The following is a 22,109-nucleotide window of genomic DNA, read 5'->3' as shown; positions in this document are numbered from 1 at the left end:
AGCATAACTGTTATATTAAATAATTCTCTCCCCCCCCCCCCCCCCAATTCAACATCATACTAAAATGGACAAGATAAAGATGTTAGTTATTAAGCTGTCCCATTATAACAACTCACTTTAGACTTTGACTCTTGTAAGAATATGCCAATAGAAAAACTATAACCAAAATGCTCATGTTGTTAATTTATATAAACCTAAAGCCAGGGGCTAACTGTATTTTCTTTTTTTCTTTTTTTGTAAAGCACCTGATGATTTTTTTTAGTATAAGCAACACTGTTGAAGGGGCAAAGAACCAAAATACTCCTTAAATCCAAATCTAAAAAGCAGGAGCTCCCTTTCTAGTGGGGTGGGTGAGGAAGGCCATCACGAAAGCTGAATCTTCAAACTGCAAAAAAGCTATTTTATTGCGCAGCCATGGAAATAACAACAAACATGCATACAGGAATTAAATCAAAGGTTTTGTCGCAACTCTCAATAGGGATGCAGAGCTTTTATCACTTTGGCAGTAAATTGAAAACACATTCTCATTGGTGTTCAAAGATCAATAATTTCATTGGTCTGAGCTGGCCATACAGATGCTCATTGGTTCTTTATGATTTTGGCAGGCATGTAAGCACACATGAGATCCTAACAATGGCACAACTATAGTCTATTGTTCTCTGACCATGACTGTCTTAATGAATCAGTCTTTTTGTTATTCTGTTGAAAGCATAACTCCGAAATGACTGGGAAACTTGGGGACTATCAACTAGCCACCAGCTAGCCAGTTTTGTCCTGATGTACTTTTATCCTTGAAAAGTAACTTCCTCTCTGCAACGTTTTCTCAAATCATCAGCATTTCTCTGCAAACAAAGGCCCTCTGCAGAAGCAGGCCAATGTGGCAGTAAATCAGGGCATATGGGCATTTGGAACATCCCTGAAAATTCCCTTTTAAAACTATGCTTCCTTCACTATCACCTTATAATTTTGGTAATGTTTTAGCCCATACTTTGTGAGAATTATATTTACAAGCTGCTCCATATGAAACTGGATTCTGCTGATATTTAATTAACCTTCAATCAAGAGATGCAGTGCTTTAGCAACAGTTGCTAGTTATAGAGATTATCGAATGAGGAACCTATTGTTTTCCTTCTAGGATATTTTTTATGATGTTTGTATGTTACCCTATCACAAGTTTTCAGGGTGGCTCAGAACTACTGGATGTCCTAGTTAGCTACCACTGTTAAACATAAGCTGCTCCCTATGCTGACCAGTTTCTAATAATGTTGCAATGAACAACCAACTCTTTCTTAAGGTTCAGAATCCACTGTGCCTCTTAACAGTTAAGGGACTGTTGAAAAAGTGCCACTCACAAAAATCAGATATGGCAGTTGCTTGGAATGTAGAAGAACTGAGGTTCTGCTTGAGTCTGTTCCCATTTAATTTCTCATGCAGCTGTCTGCAAACATAGCCGTGTGATGTGTTTCTGTACCGGTGGGGCCATTTTCAATTATGAGAAAAGAGTGACTGTTTGAAAAATCCCTCATGTTATAAAAAAACTTGGTGCTAGTACAGAAAGAAACACAGAAAGAAAGTTCCAGGTCACCTTGTACCATGTTGGATTACGTTTATGGTTACAAGGAGAGCTTTAAAAAACTCTACTAACTTCGTCTTGCATGATGATAACTTAACATTAGCAATGGAATACAATCTCGGGATTCATGGGGAAAAGTGGAGGGGGTTATTCCAAGAAAAAAACCCATTGCGTTTCGGCCAAGAAGTATTATATGGTTTCTTCAGAGGCTGTTTAAAGGGTAGGTAGCCCAATACAACTGCCGTTAAAAGTTAAACATAAATATTAAAAAGCAGAAACACAAAATAAAAACCAAAGCGAAACAGAAATGCAAACGTAAATACAAAACTCAAATGGGGCAGCCCTGGGCAGGACAGGGACGTAATGAGTTCAGAGCTCAGTATCTGACATGGTCTTTCTTGGTGCCCATGTCTTACACTTGACATGCTGCTGGTCTAGCTGCTGGGTAGGCTGTTTTAAAACAGTTATGTTTATGTTTGATTGCCAAAAACAAAAAAGTATTCATTGCTATCTTGCAGATAGCACAAATAAGAGCATGAATGTTTCCATGGACCAGATGAAAATTCAGTCCAATTCCAAATTGTGATTTCAACAGGATAGAGTTGTTCAAAATCCATTTTTAAAACCCAGCATGATGCATGAGCTGCTGTGAGCTTCCTTGATAAGATGGTTATGTGGCCTAATCCTCCACAAAGAAATGAGGAGTAGAACCTCCTTTGGGGAGGGTGCACTGGGTGTTGAAGGAAGCCGGAGATCCCTTTGAGTTTGTCAAAGTTTAGGTAGGTAGTGTTATTGATTCCTATCTTCTTCATTTGCCCTTTCCTCCTGAAGGCCTACCTGCCATGCCGGCCATCCTGCCAGCCCTCAAAAGCAGAAGATCATGGTGGTCAAAGCTGGGCCTTGGAGATGCCTGTGGGGTCTCCCCTGAGGGACAATCTTCTTCCTGGTCTTCTTCTTGGTCGTCGTTGTCTTCTTCTCCCCAACCAGTGAAGGGCAACTGGATGTGGGGCTGCCCAGGATGGAAATGGTACTCCACCCACTGCTGGCCAAAGAATTCCTCCCGTTGACATTGGATGTTTTCTTGATGGAGGTTGGCGAAAGCAGCTTTGTGGTGTGCCAAGTCTCACAAGGGGTGCCTTTGCTGTTGTTGATGTGTGGGGGCTTCTGCCTGTTCAAGAGGTTGGCTCCTTAATGTTTCAATAAGTGGAGGTCCTTGTAACACAATGAGGACTGGGGCCAAAAGGAAAGAGGTCTTCCTCCCTCCTGAGCCTTGTATGGCTACCCCATAGAAATAGCACACTAATTACCAGTAATAATTATAAATGAAAATATATAAGCAATACTCCTAATGGTTATTTATCCAGGAAAAAAGCAAACCACTGAATAAAATAAATATATATTAGCAATACCACAATCATGTTAATATTAAAAGATTTGAGAACAGTGCTAGTAAATATACTCAAAAAAGAAGTCAACCAATACATGGTTATAATGATAATAAACTCCAAATACTCCATAAATATCTTGAAATGATAGTAATGCTATATAGTAAATAGTAATAATAATTACTGTATAAAAAGCCAGAAAGCAGATTAAATAATAAGAAAAATGCAAAAAAAATGCGAATAAGGCAAACAGGAGAAAAGGGCTAGGTCAGTGGTTCCCAACAATCTTTTGACCAGGGTCCACTTGACGAGGACCCACTTTGTCCAGGACCCACTTGACCAGAGCCCACTTGACCAGGGCCCACCTGACAAGGGCCCACTTTGACCAGGGACCACTCTCCAACATTAGTACCAAAAGTGGTGGGGTTTCTGCAGAAAAGAGCAGAAATAATAAAATAAAATAAAATAAAATAATAAAGAAAGAGGAAGGAAGTTCGCAGACTGGATGTTTGTCCTCACGGCCTACTAATGGGCTGTGGCCCACGGGTTGAGAACCACTGGGCTAGGGGAAGCAGAAGGTCAGTCTCTGGCTGAAAAGATTGCAAGATTGCAGTTGGTTAGTTACTGGAGAGAAGGATTCTGATGTCAGAAGGAAAGAAGGGGAAAGGGAGGGAGGGACTTCCCTGAAGGGGAGGCAAGGTGGTGTCAGAAGAAGGGCAGGAGGATAAGAGAGGAAGGGAGGGGATTGTTGGTACCTAAAACTCATACACTTTTGCATTTTGCTGAATTTTAACTTTTAATCTCATGTGCAAGCATTCAAAGTTGTATTATTTTAACCTTTCCAAATCATTTTGTCAAGGATGTAAAAGAAAACCCTAAAAGAAAACCCTAATTTAAGTGTGACCTCAAATAATTATTGAAAGTGATAGGTCATACTAAGAAATAGTAGCTCATTAAGGCTCTTGTGATTCAAAGTGGCTAGAAAGAGAAGATATATCATAAGCATTTTACTATAGCAACTCATGGGTTTAAAGAGTTTCTTAATTACTGGTGCCACACAAACACAACCCATTCCAAACTGTGCAGCTTCTAATTTGGCTTGGCATACTATAGGGCAAAAAAAAAAAATATTTGACTGAGGTGTAAAGGCATTATGAATGTTGCAATCAACACAGCTTTATAAAAGCATTCAAAATAAGATACTCCACACTGTGTTTCTAGGAATTGAAACAAATCATGCTGTCTGGAATTCAGGCTGCCAGAGTCAACAGTAGGGCTACAATCTTTTTTTAACAGAAGATATTATTTGCTAACAATGTTCATATAAATATTTTGGAAAAGCATTTTTATCTCTATGGAAAATGTCTAGACATTAGTACTTATAATCTAAAATACGTATTTTGTCACTGAATTGATAGGTATTTATGATCCATGATTCAGACACACATCTAGAGAGTGCTGTTTTTCTTTGAAGGACTGCCTTTTCTTTTGAACTTGTCCACTCCTTGAAATCTGTCACAGGAATTCTTTTTGGTTTTTAAAGGCAAGATGGAAGGGAACAGTCTTAGATTGTGGCACCTTAATTCCCAATAAGGTCCATTTTGTAATGTTTGAGAGACACCTAAACAAATGTCATTCAAGCATTAGGTTAACGCCCATGGTTTTCAGCTAAATCTTTTGGTAGCTTTAGTAAGTTTGAGCTACTGTGAGCACAAAAAGTTGCCAAAAATTAAATTAGCTACTACTTTTTTGTGGATGTGTTTTTAATTCAATTTCATTTTTAAGTTCTAATTTGCTGGTTATATTTTATTATTATTTTTAATATGTTTACATCTTGTGTGAAGTTTAATTGTCAAGTTGCATTTTTTCATATCAGGAGTGACTTGAGAAACTGCAAATCACTTCTGTTGTGAGTGAATTGACCGTCTGCAAGGACGTTGCCCAGGGGATGCCCGGATGTTTGATGTTTCACCATCCTTGTGGGAGGCTTGTCTCACATCCCCAGGTTCGAACCACCAAGGCTCCTATCAAGTTGCATGAAAAGCCACATACCAGATTCTTGATTCTTGAAGACTGCAGCACCTCAATCATACGGGGTGAGGCAGCATGACTTCCTTTTTTCAAAACTTAATAAAACCCATTGTATGAATCAGAAATTTTTATTTTTTTATAATGTAGGCACATACCTAAAGTTTTGTTTTATGTAGTTTCAAAGATCAAATTAGGTAGGTGACATCCCCCATTCTCCATTCCCCATACACTGAGTAAACCGATTTCTGGCTTTTTGTCATACTCTTGCCAGCATAGCAGGCGTTATGTTGGCAATTTCTTCCTGGATGTTGGTCTTCAAATCTTGTAGGGTCCTTCAACGGTTCACATAAACACGGGATTTCAAAAAAAACCCATAGAAAAAAATCACAACGGGCCAAATCTGGAGAGCGGGCTGGCCACTCCAAATCTGCTTGAAAAGTTGGCCTCAACGGCAAAAGCACGCTCCTCACTGTTCCAACGCATGATGGCGACTAAACTGTGCCAGGACAAAACTTCCTAGTGGCCTCTTGAACGAGACCACTAGCGCTCCGCTACGTCTTCAACCGATTGAATGGCGTGCATTTTAAAAAAGGAAGTTATGCTGCCTCACCCTGTAGTAACTACAATAAAGAATTATCCAAGCCAAAACCATCCATCAAGTAAGAAAGAAATATGGCAAGACATATACATCAACATCTTGTTTATTTTGGCACTGTTTTCTCATTCATTATTTCCTATACATATTTTGGAGTTGTCAAGAGAGTATGATTTGGTCACTAAGGAGAAATCCTTGTCTGTATGCTCAGCTCATGATCTTGGAAACATCAAGACGTGGAGGTGATCCTAGCTTCTCGAAGAAGTCACAACAGCATAATTATTGGCAGATTTTACAAGGCTAATGAGGCTTCAAGTAAGGCCTTGGAGGTGCCGAGAATTCCTGCCATTGGAAGGCCACCTCAGCTAAATACATTAAGTGGCTCACCACCAGAAGGAGAGCCAACAAATCATGGCCTCCAAAAGTTATGCATGGAATAAGTGCAATCTGAAACAATTGCTTGTATCAACAAAATCACAGATCATAAGGTATTTAAAGTATCACTACATTAAAAGCATTAAAAGACACCCTCAAGTTCCATTAAGAGCAATAAAAATTCATCTTGGGGAAAAAAGTTGAGATAGTTGAATAAAGCCAGCTTTAATTTCAAGTTCTTCCATTAAGAATGATAAGAATCTCACTGAAACAATTGTTGGATTATAGAGGAATCCACTTCTCCCAGCTTCAAACTATCACATAGAGTCTCCAAAGTCGCTTTATTCCCAAAACGTTGCCTCCATAAAATGAAGGCATTCACAATCTGTGACTGAATATTGTAAGGATGATTGGCTTTGCAACGATAAATGTCAGTTTGTGTCAAGCCCAGAGACAACACAATGAACTCCCATTCAGATCCAAGTCCTCTAGCAAGTTTGTTAATCTGCTGGTCTGTTGGTGGGTTTTTCAAAGTGTGCTGCAAAATCCCAGGTATTTCATTATCTAGAAAAAGGAAAAAAAAAGAGACAGAGAAATTGCACTGAAATTCCACATAGTATAAGAAAAAGAAAACTTTAGTGTAGACCTCAGAACGAATGCACTTGAATCATATGCTAACAAGATTTATCAGATGGCATTATAATTAAATATAATGAAATATCTATGTGGCAAAAAAGTCCATTTAAGGCTGTAATAGAATGATCCAACCCCAAATTTTCCACTCAATCCAACATTTCAATAGAGGTATCTGCGTTTACGATGGGCCAGGATGGTTCTCTATCAGTCATTTGATGCACAATTCCAGCTACTTCTAGTTTGTACTGGGTGACAAGTACATGAGAAAGTTATTCAACAGCCAAAAAAAAAAAAATTCTAGCTGTACTTTTCAAACAAGGTCAGCTCTCTAGAATACCATTTAAAATTATTTGATACTGTTTACACAAAAGCTGTTTTTCTCCCTTCTAAAGTGATGTGTTCTTTCCAAGGATGTAAATAATTTTGAGCATCAGCTGAAATTTATTTTTCCAAACAAAACATACAAAAAAATCAATTTTCTTGCTCCTGAAGTAGAGGAAAGCTCCCCACATCACATTGCAGAGTCTAAATTTAAATGGCTGCAAATAATTCCCCCAATTTTATTTTAAGACTCCTATCACACACATTGCATAACTTTCAACTTTTGGGAACTGCTATTCACTTCCATTTGTCTTTTGTAAAAACTAGTCGGATTAAAAAAATGGATATCTTGGTAGCTTGCATTTCTACAATTGTATGATTTTGTTTACTCTGTTTGTATTTCTCAATGTAGGAATTACCATAATACATATTTGGGGGGGGGGGGTGCTCAGAAGATAACAAAAGCTTTCAATTGGGTTATTAAAAGAGGAGGTGGGGAGGGATTTCAAAATTTGGAAAAGTCACTTTCTTGGGCAATACATTCCATAACTCTCATGCTAGCACAAATACTGGCTACAGAGCTTGGGAGGGTCCAAGATTAGCAGGCTAGAAAATTAAAGTTTTTGAAGTCTTCACGTTGTCTACTAAAATTTCATAGGCTCTGAACCTTGAAGCTATTTCCTTCTCTTGAAGCTCAGAATGTTGAAAATTAATATTAGAACCAGCATCTTTTCCATTTATGGGATCAACACATTAAGAACTGATCCTTCACTTCTGTTGCCTTGGAAACTGCATCAATGAGGACTAATTATAAGTGTGGGATCAGAATGCTGGGTGTAGTGCAAGAGACCAGGCAGCTCCTTGCAAAATAAGCTCATTGTGATGCCTCCCTCAAAAACCCCACGAGGTCCACAGCCACCATCAAAGGAATGCAACAGCATCAACCAAAATAGAACTCCACAAATGTTGTGGAAATAATTTTTAGAAATTGCCTTTATGGCAGATATAAGTCTGCTTAGCAGATGGTCTGAGCCACATAGGCATGTTACAAAGAATTATGTAGAAGCAAAAGACAGCTGGGGCTCTTTCACGTTGTATAATGATAGCTTTGACTGCCATGGCACTTTGACTGCCATGGCTACATCCTATGGAATCCTGGGATTTATAGACTAGCGAGGAACTAGAACTATTTAGCTGAGAATTGGTTTATTTATTTATTTATTTATTTATTTATAGTATTTATATACCGCTTTCCTTACCCCTGGGGGCATTCAAAGCGGTATACACAAAAATAATGGCAAAATTCAATGCCTTACATACATAAACCAAAACTCAAATCAACAACATATAACTAGGCATAAAATCAATAGGACAATTCACCATAAGATAAGATGAAAGGACATTCAAAACATGAAATATAAGAATTAAAACACCTACTAAAAGCATAAAAATTACATGATTGCTAGTCATGTGGAGAGTGCTATACGCCTGATACTAATACTTGAAGTCAGAATGCAAGAAAGTAATATACGCAAGAATTCCTGCTGGCCATCTGCCTGTCCACCTCCCCCCATCAACCCCCCTCCCAAAACAGGTTTTGTTTAGCAAATGAACAAAGAAAGAAAGAGAGATATTCAACCGTGTTCTAAAACCAGAGAACCATTAACAGGACACAATGATAGCACTCAGATTATCATGCTAGCACTCCATGAATCCTGCAATTGCTAGGTTCATTAGGTCTCTGAAATTATTATATGGACACTGTCCGGGCCCAAGAAGCACCCCGTCTGATCCCACCCCAGCTCTTTCTTACCCTTGGGGGCCCTCCCAGGTGGGGCCAGGCCTCCGCAGAAACAGGACCCCCTCCAGCCACTCCTTCCCAGGAGGGAGGCAGAGGGGGCGTTGCCCAGATTCAGTCTGGCCACCCTGGAGGCCTAGACAGGCAGGGCCAGGCCTGCCCCCCAGGAAGGAAGGCAGCGGCCATGAAAGCAATAGCTTGGAACAGAAGTAGCAAGCGATGCATACTTTATACACTCTTAGAGATTGGGCTGTGTATTTGGAAACAATCATTAAGAAAACCTGCAAGGTTAATTCTCTGTGAAAAGAATATTGCAAAGAACAGAAGACATTAAGAGAGAGAAAGATTGTGCACAAACATAACATACAACAAATTTAGTTAAAATGTTTTTCACCTGGATAGTGGAAAAAACGCTTGTGCCTGTCTCTGGGCATTTACTTCGTTTCCTGATTGTGATCAAAACAGAATTTCCATAAGCAGGACACAGGAGTGCATAAGCAAGCAGTTTTAGAGTTAAGTCTATGCAAAAGCTGCTATTTGCTAATGGAATACAGTGGGAATGTCTCCAGTGATTCCTAAAAGGCCATATGTTCCTCGAAGTCTTGCCACCATAGCAACAACTCACCGCTTGTTTTGTTTCCAGGAAAGCACTCATCTGTGCTGTTTTGCTTTAGCCTTTATTAGATGGTAAACTTGGCGATAAAAGAATGCCACCCTTACTCTCTAACACCACTTTCACCATTGCTTTTATAACTCTGTACTATGACCACTCCAATCAAGTCATGAGAATCAAGTTCTATCTCAAATGTTTTTGCCAGTTTCATTTCCTTATTGCAGTAGGAAAGGATAAAAGTGACCTTAGCAAAACATTTAGAAAAATGTTGCTCAAATGCATGAAGTATATTTCTGCAGTAAGAAACACAGAACTAATGGCACTGTATATGAAAAAATATTTCCTATGTGCAATATATGACTACATTGAGCAGTACTGAGATTATATATACATGTAGTATGAATTAATTTCCATTGTAAGGACCTCAAAGAGGCCAAATTAAAGCTTGGCCCAACATTTGTCTTGTCTGGTCACAATCCCATATCGAACAGAATTGACAACAATAAACAATGTAAATTAAAAATTATGATAAAAATAGTTATACACCTGAGTTAGAAGTGTGTTACCTTGCTGAAGTTGACATCACCACCATGATCCTATGGTCACTAATGCAGTTCTACAAATGAAGAAGCATTATTGTTAATGGAACAAATGGACTCTGTAAAAGCTGTGCAAGATCCTATGCTTGCTTTTTCCTTAGCAGAGCACCATTAAAATCATTGATTGATTTTGCTCAAGGTAAGTGGCTACTCTTAGGACAGAATAAAAAGTAAGTTGACAAGGGGGTGCATTTTAATCACTCTATTGAACATTGACAAAGCAATTATAACCACAAATGATTTACGTAACTTTAATGAAGACATTGAAATAGGGTCTGGAATATAGGAAAACTTTATTAGTACCACAAACAGATAAGACATTTCAAGAAAAAGCATTAAAAGCATTACTACTTCACACTATAGGGTAACAAATATTATGAACTTCAATATCTGGAAAACAAATAGATTAGCAAACGCAATGAAGAGCTGAGGGGTACAATGTTTCAGAAAGTTCAGGATCAGTTTTTAGACTCCAGCATGATGCATGGGCTGCAGTGAGCTCCCAAAAGGAATAAAAAGACCTGACAAGGTATGGTTGGCATGCCTCTCTTCATAAAGTGATTTTCTGATCTGTTGTTTATTTGTTCAGTCGTTTCTGACTCTTCATGGCCTCATGGACCAGCGAATGCCAGAGCTCCCTGTTGGTTGTCACCATCCCCTGCTCCTTCAAGGTCACACAAGGAAGTGGGTGAAGTAGAACCTTCTTTGGGGCAGAGACACTGGGGTTGAGGGAGGCTGAGGCTCCCTTTGAGTTGGAGAAAGCTTAGGCAGGAAGGGTTGTTGTTTCTAGTCTTCCTCCTTTCCCCTTTCCTCCTGAAGGGCCTCCCATGCCACACAGGCTGTCCTGCCAGGCATCAAAGGTGAAAAATCTTGGTGGTCTGAGCTGGAACTTGGAGGTGGCTGCCTGTGGGGTCTCCCCTGAGGGACTTGCTTGATTTTCTTCTTCTTTTCTCTCCTCTGCCAGTGAGGCCAACTGGATGTGGGGTTGCTCAGGGCAGAAATGGTATCCTCCCTCCTACTGCTGGCATTGCCTCTTCTTTTGATGGATTTTGGCCAGAACTGCTTTTTGGGGTGTCAGACCCCACAAGGGGCACCATTGCTATTGTTGCTGCATGGGACCTTCTTCCTAGTCAAGAGGTTTTCTCCTCGATGTTCTGATAAGGATACGAAGTTGTGCCCATATGGGGATTGGGGCCAGAAGGTAAGAGGTCCCTCTCTTCCGATCCTTGCATGGCTACCCCACAAAAATAGCAAACTAATAATAATAAATTTCCTAATATATTTGTATATTCAGAAGAAGCAGAAAAAAGTAATAATAACAAGAGTACTGCTAAATATTTTGAAACAAGTAATAGTAATAGTAAATTGTAAAAAAAATTACAAAGTAAGTCAGAAATTATACTAAATATGAAGAAAATTGCAACAAATAATGCGAAAGGCTAAGGGGGGGGGGGGCTGAATAAGGAAAACAGGAGGAAAGGCCTAGGGAAGGCAAAGACCAAGATCAGGAAAATGGCTGAAGAGACTGTGAGGCGCCGGCGTCAGTTAGTCTGTTGTACAGCAGAATATCGGATGCTTTATTCTGGATCAGTGAATCCCCCATTATTGCTGACTGAAGCCGCATTTAACGTGTCTTTGCTTGAGGATTACCCATTAACCGAACTATACAAGGAACTGCTTTGTTGAGGGGCTCATAAAAGGGCCAGCTTGGTAGGCTATATTGCCAACAGCAAAACTAGTTGAGCACCATATATGTCTTATCCTCAACTGAATCATTCCAGCAGAGATCCAGCAGTCCAGTCTGGCCCAGTAAGACCTGAGGAAATCCCTGTCCATGGCGCAGAAGATTGCCATAAGGCTGCAGGCTATGGTACGGACCAGGCACTTCGAGTAGCCCAAAAGGTGGCTCAGTGCCTGGGATGTTGAGCCAGATAAGAGTTTCTCTAGAAAAGGCAGGTGAGATGGACTGGCCCAAAATACATGGGTGAGGAGGGTGAACAAGTGTGCAAGTAGGGGTAGTTGGTCTGATAGGCAAACAGATAACAAGAAACCTGCTTCCATCTATTCCTGCTTCCATTTATTTCTTCAAGTAATCATCTGTTAGATCCTGGGAGGGGTTAGGATACTGGATACTGGATAATTAGATTCCTTTTTTGTTTACTGTAACACGTTTTTTGTGAGTTTCCAACTCTGCTCTTGCCGAGAATAGGGCACCTGAGAGAGTTAGCTTCGGGGACAGAACAGGATGTATATAATTAGGTTCAGATTGTGCAATTCATAATGCTCAGAGAGAACAGTTATTCATTTTTTAAAAGTTCTGGTTATCACACACTGAGCTCTTGAAATGCACAAGCCCTATCCTTCCCGCTATTTAAAGTAATTAAAGTATTGCGTAGAATCTTCTGGAGGACCTAGTATGTTTTAGAGAGACTATTTCCTTTCCTGAGCACAGGAAAGGAAAACCATAGATGTGTGTTCTGCTTTTACAGGGATCCAGCTGTTTGCATGAATGCAACTTGGGCATACTTGTAGAACAAAACTGTGCAAGTCTATTTATTTGCTTTTCTTTTATTCCGCTTGAATGCAGGAAGTTCTTTGGTCTTATATATCTCCACTACTTGTAGGATTTAATTTATATCTCTTTTCTTTTGATTTTTAATCCTTGACCTGGAAGCAAATACTCATCTGCCCTGCAATCTGAAAGAAATCATACTTTTTCATTGGACTAATTGGTGGAGTCACAACTACTTTTTCCAGCTAGGAACAATATAGACTTTTATTGAAAATGTTTGCTTAGTAACTGGTGTATAAGGTAAAGGTAAAGATTGTCCCCTGACATTAAGACCAGTCGTGTCTCTGGGGTATGGTGCTCATCTCCATTTCTAAGCCAAAGAGCCGGCGTTGTCCGTAGACATCTCCAATGTCATGTGGCCGGCATTACTGCATGGAACGCCATTACCTTCCCACCGGAGTAGCACCTATTTCTACTCACATTTGCATGTTTTCAAACTGCTAGGTTGGCAGAACTGGTGTATAGTTCCCAGGAAAGTTAAATATGGTTCTTTAATCTCTAAATCACTGCTTCTTAAACTGTGGATCTTGACTCCAAATGGGGGTCCCCTTAGCTCAGTGTTTGACAACAGTAAAAGATTTCTGAATGCCACCCATTTAAACAAACCTGTCAGCAAGAGTGTGCAGTTTTTACATTGGACTCTGCAGGAAAGGCTTCAACTGTACCCCACAAAAAAGAGACCCAGCTTGTTTAGCAAGCCTTGCAAATACTGATTTATTTTCAATAAATGTTTGGGGTTTTAAAAACTTATTTTGTATACCAATATACCTGGGGTCACGTAAAAATTTCTCAGGTCAAATGGGGACCACGAGTGGAAAACGTTTAAGAAGCCCTGCTCTAAATCATACTCTTGGGCTGAAAGGAATGGCAAAAGCCCAATAAATGATTAAATAAATTGAAGTATGGGAAATATGCTACAAAAATAAAGATGTTTTGGCTTAAGAAGCTCTGCGTAAAGAGAAACTGAGGTGTAACTTTAATTTGCTATGACAGCGGTGCCATTTCTCATTAAGGTCAGTTTTAGGTACTTGTCTATCAGTCCAGCATTGGTTTCACAGAAGCTGAACAGAATCATTTCTATGATTTTATGTACAGATACTGAAAATGTGGACGTTAGCAGACATATGTCACTGAGATCTGTAAAACCCATGTATTTGCCTTAGAGCTTAGAAAAGTTAATTCTTTAAATTAAAACTCCCAGACTTCTCTAGGCAGCATGAAGAATTCTGTTTACCACACTTCAGCTGTAGGTTTATTCAGATAACGGAGGACACTGGAAACTTCGCGCCTCAGTATGTGGTCATGGCATTCTTTTTTTCCCATTTACCCAAATGGTTTTTGCCCAGACCAGTAGTTCTCAAAGTGTTCTCCATGGAGGTCTTAGGGCTCCACAAAGCATCCTGAAGGGTTCTGCGGTTCCCTTTTCCTCCTCCCTCCCCCTCCCCCCCCCTCCAAGCTTTCCCTCCTCTTTTCTGCTCATTCTCCTTCCCCACCTCCCTCACCACCAAAAGCCTTTTTCCTTGACCCCCTTGCCCCCAAATCTTTTTTTCCTCACTTCCCTTGCCTCTAAAAGCAATTCTATGAAATATCAATGTGTTGTAGCCTTAATGGTTGTACATGTGTTGTATAATACATTCCATTTTTATTCAATAGGCTGTTAACATAAGTCTTCTTATATATATAACTAGCTGTGCCCTGCCACGCGTTGCTGTGGCCTATAGTAAAACTTATCAAAGTTGAGGTAGATATCTGAACTATTATGAAAGAGTGGTACCTACCTATTCCTTCCCCCTTTTCCTCCCCCTTTCTCTCCTTTCTTCCTTCTCTACCTCTTTCTTTCTTTCCTTCTTTCACTACTTGGTTTCATCCTTCTCTCTTTCCTTCATTCCCCCCCCCCTTCTTCCTTTGCCTTTCTTCCCTCCCTGTTTGCTTCCTTCTTTCACTTTTTATTTCCTTTTATTTCACCACCATCATAACAATAACAATAATGCAATGCATGGCCTCTGGGACCTGACACCTCTCCCATTCCCCCAGAGTCTAATAGGAATAATAGCATAATAATAATAGAAATAACAACCTTTACCCATCACGTGTTGCTGTGGCCAACCTTCCCTCTTTCTATCCTTCTTTCCCTCCTTCCTTCATTCTTTCCCTCCCATCTTTCCTTCTCCTCTTCCTTCCCCCTTTTTCTTTCTCTTCTGGTCTCTTTTCTTCCTTCTCTCTTTCCTTCTTTCCTTCCCTCCCTCTTTCTCTACATCTTCCCCCATCCTTCACTCCCTCTTTCCTTCCTTCATTCCCTTTTTTCTTTCCTTCTCTCCTTCCTTCCTTCCCCCTTTTTCTTTCTCTTCTGGTCTCTTTTCTTCCTTCTCTCTTTCCTTCTTTCCTTCCCTCCCTCTTTCTCTACATCTTCCCCCTTCCTTCACTCCCTCTTTCCTTCCTTCATTCCCTTTTTTCTTTCCTTCTCTCCTTCCTTCCTTCCCTCCCCCTTTTTCTTTCCCTCCCTCTGTCTATCATTTCTTCCTTCTCTACCTCTTTCCTTCTTTCCCCCTTTTTCTTTCTCTTCTGCGGCTGGGCGCCAATGCGCATGCTCAGTTGTTTTGCCGTTTTGTGAGTGTGTTGTTGTGTTGTTTTTCATTTTGAGTAGGTATGTTTGTACCTTGTGGGTTGTGTTATGGACATGGGAATTTTGGTTAAGTTTCGTTGGGTTTTTTTAGAGTTTTGTTGTTTTGCCGTTTTGTGAGTGTGTTGTTGTGTTGTTTTTCATTTTGAGTAGATATGTTTGTACCTTGTGGGTTGTGTTATGGGCATGGGGATTTTGGTTAAGTTTCGTTGGGGTGTTTTTGAATGTTGTTGTTTTGCCGTTTTGTGAGTGTGTTGTTGTGTTGTTTCTCATTTTGAGTAGATATGTTTGTACCTTGTGGGTTATATTATGGGCATGGGAATTTTGGTTAAGTTTCATTGGTTTTTTTTTTAGTTTTGTTGTTTTGCCGTTTTGTGAGTGTGTTGTTGTGTTGTTTTTCGTTTTGAGTAGATATGTTTGTACCTTGTGGGTTGTGTTATGGGCATGGGAATTTTGGTTAAGTTTCGTTGGGGTTTTTTTGAGTTTTGTTGTTTTGCCGTTTTGTGAGTTTGTTGTTGTGTTGTTTTTCGTTTTGAGTAGATATGTTTGTATCTTGTGGGTTGTGTTATGCGCATGGGAATTTTGGTTAAGTTTCGTTGGTTTTTTTTTAGTTTTGTTGTTTTGCCGTTTTGTGAGTGTGTTGTTGTGTTGTTTTTCATTTTGAGTAGATATGTTTGTACCTTGTGGGTTGTGTTATGGGCATGGGAATTTTGGTTAAGTTTCATTGGGGGGTTTTAGAGTTTTGCTGTCCCGTTGAACCAACCTAACAGATTTATATATATAGATTTTTAAAAAAAGTTTCACTATTTTTTTAAATATTAAAGCCACCAGTGTTACCCAACCCTCATCCCTCCCTCTGACCACATATTTAGTGTATACTATTATCTTTAACCATGCACCAAGTTTTCTTGATTTCTGTAAGAAGCCTGTGTTGGCTTCCCCCTTTTAAACCCATTATATACTCATCATTCATTTGCTCTTTATTTCATTTTTTAATCTTCTTAAGCATCATCCTGTTACACTTATTATAATTTAAAATCGGACCTGATCATATAGATAGCTATTCAAATTTTCCATTGTCCATTTTTTGTCTTTCCATGCCCATGCAACCACTGCTTGTCCTGACTGAATCATACTTTTAAACAATTCTTGTTTTTTTAAAAATAATAATTCTGCTATCACCCACTGCTGCCATTAATAGATATCTAAATCTACCTGTTGTGGTACTTTAAACATTTTCTCCATCGTCTTCATTATCTTTTCCCAGACCTTTGGGCTTTCCCACCATATGTAGGCATACCATCCCTTATATTTTTCCACAATGCTGGCACATTGGGCTTAATTCTTTTGTCATGTATGGTAGTTGGGCCTGGGTCTTGCACCATTTTAGTATACATTTTATTTTCTATTATCCTACCCATGGGAATTAATTGACCATTCATGTCATACATGTCTTTAATTTTGTAGAATTCTTTACTTCTCATTTCTTTCCACCATTTTGGGTCATTTACTTTCTCTTATAAACTCTCTAAAGGTGTCCATTTAGACATTTCTGACATCCATTTTGGTTGCCATTTTTTCCATACCTGAAGCACATTTTTCCTAGGGCCGTGTGATTTTTTTTATTGACGTTATACTGCTTGTGAACACCTCATACCTTCCCTCATCTTTGTTTCCTTCATTTTCTATTGCAGTTGGTTTAGTCAACTAATTGGTAAATATGAATTTATTTCCTTTGGCTATTTTTTGGGGCCAATACAATAATTTTTGCTTTTCTCCATGGGTATGCGACCTTCCCTGCCCCCAGTATGCTATTTAATAGATTCTGCACTTCTGTGGGCTAGTATTTCTATTGTTTCCTTGTAAAATTCTGCTGAAAATCCACCCAGCCCTGGTGATTTAGCCTTTTAAAAGTTTCTTACTACCTCTTTTATTACTTGTATGAATATTTCCATATTTATTAATCATCTTTCTGTTACTTGTATGTTTAAACTTGCCAAATTTGGTCCAGTGAATATAAATACATCCTGCATATCAGATATTTACATTATGATTCATAACAGTAGAAAAATTATAATTATGAAGTAGCAACAAAAATAATTTTATGGTTGGGGATAACCACAACATGAGGAACTGTATTAAGGAGTTGCGGCATTAGGGAACGTTGAGAACCACTGGCTTAATCAGAATGTGGTCAAACTTTTTTTTACATCTATTAGAATAGTATGTCAGTTTGGGTTTATTATTAGTTAGCTCATACCCCCTCCCTTAATCCTCATTTACTTAAATTAATTGTTTTAATTTGGTTGAGATCTATATTAAAATCTCCTGCTACAATAGCATCTCCTTCGTAAAATGCCTGACGTTTCTTGAACACTTTCTTAAGAAAATTTATCTGTCTCTGAGTTGGACAATATATATTTGCTATTGTGTATTTCTTAATCCCCAATTTGAAATTCAAAATAACTTATCTTCCCTCTATGTTGGTCAAAATGTTTGCACATGCCTGATATATATACATTATATAAAATATAATTTAGAATATAATATATAAACATTTATTGGTTTTTTAAACCTTTGTTTCAATAAGGGTTCTGCGGCTGAAAATGTTTGCTAACCCCAGACAATTCCCAAAGAGAAAAATAGGCTGGCTTGTTCTTTGAAGTGTCATTTCCAGGTTTTCAGGCTGCTTTGAGGAAAGATGCCAGTAATGGGACCTCTCTTGAACTGCTTTTTAAAAACCCACTTGTCTTTGTCATCGTTGCCTCTTGACTTGTCCTCATTTCTTTGGTCCAATTTATACAGCCAACCAGGCTTCCAAAAAAGAATGGAGACTATTGCTCCTTGTTCCTATCTAAACAAGTAAACAGCGAGTGAAAACAGAGTGTAGTGCTGGCTGCCAACTTGGACAGGATTAGAAGGCGTTTAGTTCCAGAACTGAATGTAGCTCCAGTGGATGCCAAATACTGGCACACATTATAGTTGAAAGCTTTTTTAAAGGTTGCTAAATAATGCGGTAACTGGTACAGCGCAGAGAAAAATTTCAGTCCTTTCATTGATGCAGTCCAGTGCCCCCTCACAGCCAATGGTAGAGTTGACTACTAAGACTAATTTCACCCAAACTATTCCTGGCTGGTGATGAAATTCCCCATTGCTGGCTATATGAGACCATTAAACTGGTTTGCTTCCCTTTCAGGGCAATGTTGATGAAAGATGGATGCAAAAAGCATCCAGCAAGGTCACAAATACAAGTTGATTCATTCTTTTAACATTTGATCATACTACTAACAAGGATCCCAAAACACATCTGTCTAGGGAGAGGGCCAATTAACTAGAAAAGGGGATGATATAGTTAAGATGGCTACATACCAGCTTCAATGTTGGAGACAGTATGTTTATGAATATCAGTTGCAACAGAACATGAGACAGCAGGTAAAATTACATTCATCTCCTGCCTGGAGACCTCCCATAGGGAACAGGTTGGCCAATGTATGAAAAGACTGTCAAAATAGTTAGGCATTCAGAATGATTACTTTGGGTTTTCTTATTTTCTAGAGAGGAGTCAGATCAGCTAGATGAAGGGTGGCCAGAGTTCAGTCCCTAAGGCTGTTCTGGATCTATGCAATCCCTTCCCTGTACCCCTACTCTGTAAAAAGTGCTGTAAGAAAATCAAAAGTGTTTCCTCTATTTTTGGACGCTTCAAGGAATAATGGATTTGCATTTGGGGAGGGGAAAGGTCTTCTCAGAACCAAAAACATAGTATTACACAGGAAGCAAGCAAAAGAGGAGAGAGAGAGAAATCAAATTTTGTCATGAATTATTATAATTATTTAATCTCAGGAAAATACGCTTCTGTAACATGAAGACCTGATTCCCTGTTGTTGCCTGTTATGCAACTTTAAATTGCTGAGTTGGAAAACTTTTAAGTTATTTTAAAATTGAAAAGTGGGAGATTAGAACCTGGAATGTATTTTAATTCAGAAAATGCCCCATGCCATAACTGCTTGCAAAGGACTTGAAGATAGAGAGCTATTTTTGTAAAGTTGGCATATATTCTTTGAAGTTTTTATTCAGAAATGTCAAGAAACATTTGCTCACAGAGTTTTGTTTGGAAGTAACTTCTTATTGAACGTTAAGCTGTTATTCTATATAATGTTTCAGTATTCAGCTTAGGGAGAACTTTTTGACTTTCGAGAAAGGAATGGATTGCACGGGATGGTCCCTGCGATCCCCCCCTCCCCCAACTCTAGGATCATAGGAACTGGAGCAATGGATTCAAATGACAAGAAAATAAACGTTAAACGCTATTAAACGTTAGGCAGAACTTCTTGAATCTTGGTACCACTCTCTCAGTTAACTTTTGAACATTTCAGATTTCTGTCTAAGAAGTGCCCTACCTGTCCTGTTTTTCTATCTGTATCTTCCATTGATATGGAGCTGTGCGTGGGCTTAGAATGTTTGGGAAACAAAATAAAAAAAAAGCGGGGGGGGGGGGGGGGTTGGTTGGTTAGAATGTAAAATTCTGCCAGGAAAGATTTTAGACAAGACATGCACTCTCTCAACTTCAAAGTAAGGCGATGATAGAAACCTCTCTCTTGAGCTCACCCCCCTTTTCTCAGTCATCATCATGATTGTTAAAATCCCTTAGAAAGCCCGTCCTCCCATCATAGTTATTAGAATCAAGTCAGGAGGTACTGTGGTTTTAGCTATAGAAAAAACATTAACTGGTTTTAATCATTTAAATTGTTTATTATTCATACTGGTCACGTGTCATTCCATTTTAATGTTTGAAATTTTTTAAAGTTTTGACTGCATTGTATTGGTTTTATTATGAGCTGTTTTTGAGAGAGAAAAAGGAATATAAATAAAAATTATTATCATTTCACTTCATCTCCCTCAAGGCCATTTCTCTGAACACATACACACTTCCCCCTCAGGGAAGCCCCTCCCTTTCCTCCTGCTGACATCACAATGCCTCCCCCTGACATCACAACTCTTCCCTGGGCAACTGATCAACTGACACCCTGATGCCTCGCAGTCTCTTCAGCCATTTTCCTGAGACTGGTTTTTGCATTCCCCTAGTCCTGCTCTCTATTTCTTGAGTATATTTATTAGTTCTCTTTCCCATATATTTTAAATGTGATTATTATACTAGTGATATATATATATATAATGGTAATTCTTGCCATTCTTGTGAGGTCAGGAGGGAGAAATACTTCTTTCCTTTTGGCCCCTATCCTCATTGGGGCACAACCTCCTCAACTTCTTACAACATTGAGGAACAAACCCAAGAAGTAGCCTCTGCACAGCAAGAAAAGCAATGGCACCCCTTGTGGGGTTTGGCACCCCACAAAGCTGCCCTGGATAACATCTATCAAAAGAAGATCCAGCGGTAGGAGGAAGGAATACCATTTCTGCCCTGGGCAGCCCCACATCCAGTTGCCCTCGTTGGCAGGAAGAAAAAGAAGACTACCAAAGAGGAGCCAAAGAAGAAGTGAGTCCCTCTGGGGAGACCTCCAGGTCCAAGCTCTGACCTCCTTTGATGCTTGGCAAGATGGCCGGCAAGGCATTGGGATGGGAGCTTCAGGAGGAAAGAGGAAACAATAACCCTTCCTGTCTAAGCCTCCTCCAACCCAAAGGGAGCCTCGGACTCTCTCAATCACAGTGCCTCTGTTTCAAAGGTAGTTCCTCTTCATTCACTTCCTTCTGGAGGACTAAGCCAGAAAATTGCCCCATTGAGAACTTCAACTCTCTACTCATGCTTCCTGAACTTTTCCATCATGTCGACCACATGTTTCAAAAGATGCATCCAATGCACTGCCAGTGCACTGCATCCTGCCTCTCTTCCCAGCTGTACATGCCCACTCCTGCACAGATGTGTTTTCTTTGTCATCTCTGATATGCTGGAGGATAGATTACTATCAGTTTTCCTTGTCCCAGATGCCAGACATGATGCTGTTTGTAGATGAAAAATCTGGTGATATCAAAGGTTGATTGTTCTATTAAATTCAACATTCATGTTCCTTTAGGACAGTGGTTCTAAAAGTGTACTCCACAGAGCCCTTGGGCCTTAGCGAAACATATTGAGGGGTTCTGTGGTTCCCTCCTTTTTCCTGATTCTCCCTCCACCTCTCTTGCACCAATGGCCTTTTCAACATGCCTTCTGTAACGGATTTAACTCACCTTAGAAAGTTGGTACATGGCCTACCCTAAAAGGTCATCCAAGCATATACACTTCTGAAACCATCAAACTTCTGTTGCAAACTTTTGTTGTGAGCAGCCATTTTGTGACTCTCAGGGAGCGGCAGCACCAGTGGAGAAGCTATTTGCATGAAAGCGACCTGATTGGGTGGATGCAAATGAGTGGGTGCCAAGATTTGTAAGGTGGGCGGAGCCAAGGATGACAGTTGGAGGAGTCTAACTGAGCATTCTATGTCAGTTGGTCAGTTGGCTGGAGGCAGTTAGGGAGTTAGTTGAAGTCAGATGGAGAGTTAGCTAGGGATTTGCAAAAGGTGGTTGACTAATAGCAAGAAGCTAGTGACAGTAGAGAGGTTTTAAAAGCACCAAGTGGTCAGAATCTCTACGTCAAGTCAAAGATGGTTGCAAACCAGTTTTCATGTGTTAATATTAAAAGTCTTTTAGGAAAAAGGAAAGGCTTGAATGAAAGTCAAAACGTTGTTTTGTAACGTCTTCATAAAAGAATATTTACCTCATCTGTAACCACCAAGCATATATACTTCTGAAACCATCACACTTTTGTTACAAAGAGGATACAAATAAACCAACAGTTACTGTTTTACTTTAAGCAAAGTCTCTCTCACTTTCTAACCTCTAAAGGAGCAGAAAAGGTGGCAAAGATATTTAAAACGCCCTCGCCTGACGGATTCATTCCTTTACATTGTATGGTGGCACCAGAATTAAATATTATTTATATTTATTGGTGGGATAGTAAAGAAAGGTGGGATATCTCCAAAATAGCTGGCCAGAGAAG

At 39.5% G+C, this 22,109-nt stretch overlaps 1 protein-coding gene across 1 annotated transcript in view; it reads right to left on the bottom strand.

The window, feature by feature from the left end:
- Nucleotides 1-5,674: 5,674 nt before the first annotated feature.
- CRADD (CASP2 and RIPK1 domain containing adaptor with death domain) overlaps nt 5,675-22,109 on the bottom strand; it is a 43,220-nt gene continuing 26,785 nt past the window's right edge. Inside the window, exon 3 of the mRNA XM_060777318.2 lies at nt 5,675-6,523. Coding sequence (XP_060633301.2) covers nt 6,222-6,523 — 302 coding nt within the window. The 3' untranslated portion in view covers nt 5,675-6,221. The remainder of the gene's footprint in view (nt 6,524-22,109) is intronic.

The sequence above is a fragment of the Anolis sagrei genome, chromosome 5 (assembly GCF_037176765.1).
Source record: "Anolis sagrei isolate rAnoSag1 chromosome 5, rAnoSag1.mat, whole genome shotgun sequence".
Lineage (NCBI taxonomy): Eukaryota > Metazoa > Chordata > Lepidosauria > Squamata > Dactyloidae > Anolis > Anolis sagrei.
Note: the sequence above shows the minus strand (reverse complement) of the source record. Positions and strands in the feature narration are given on the sequence as shown.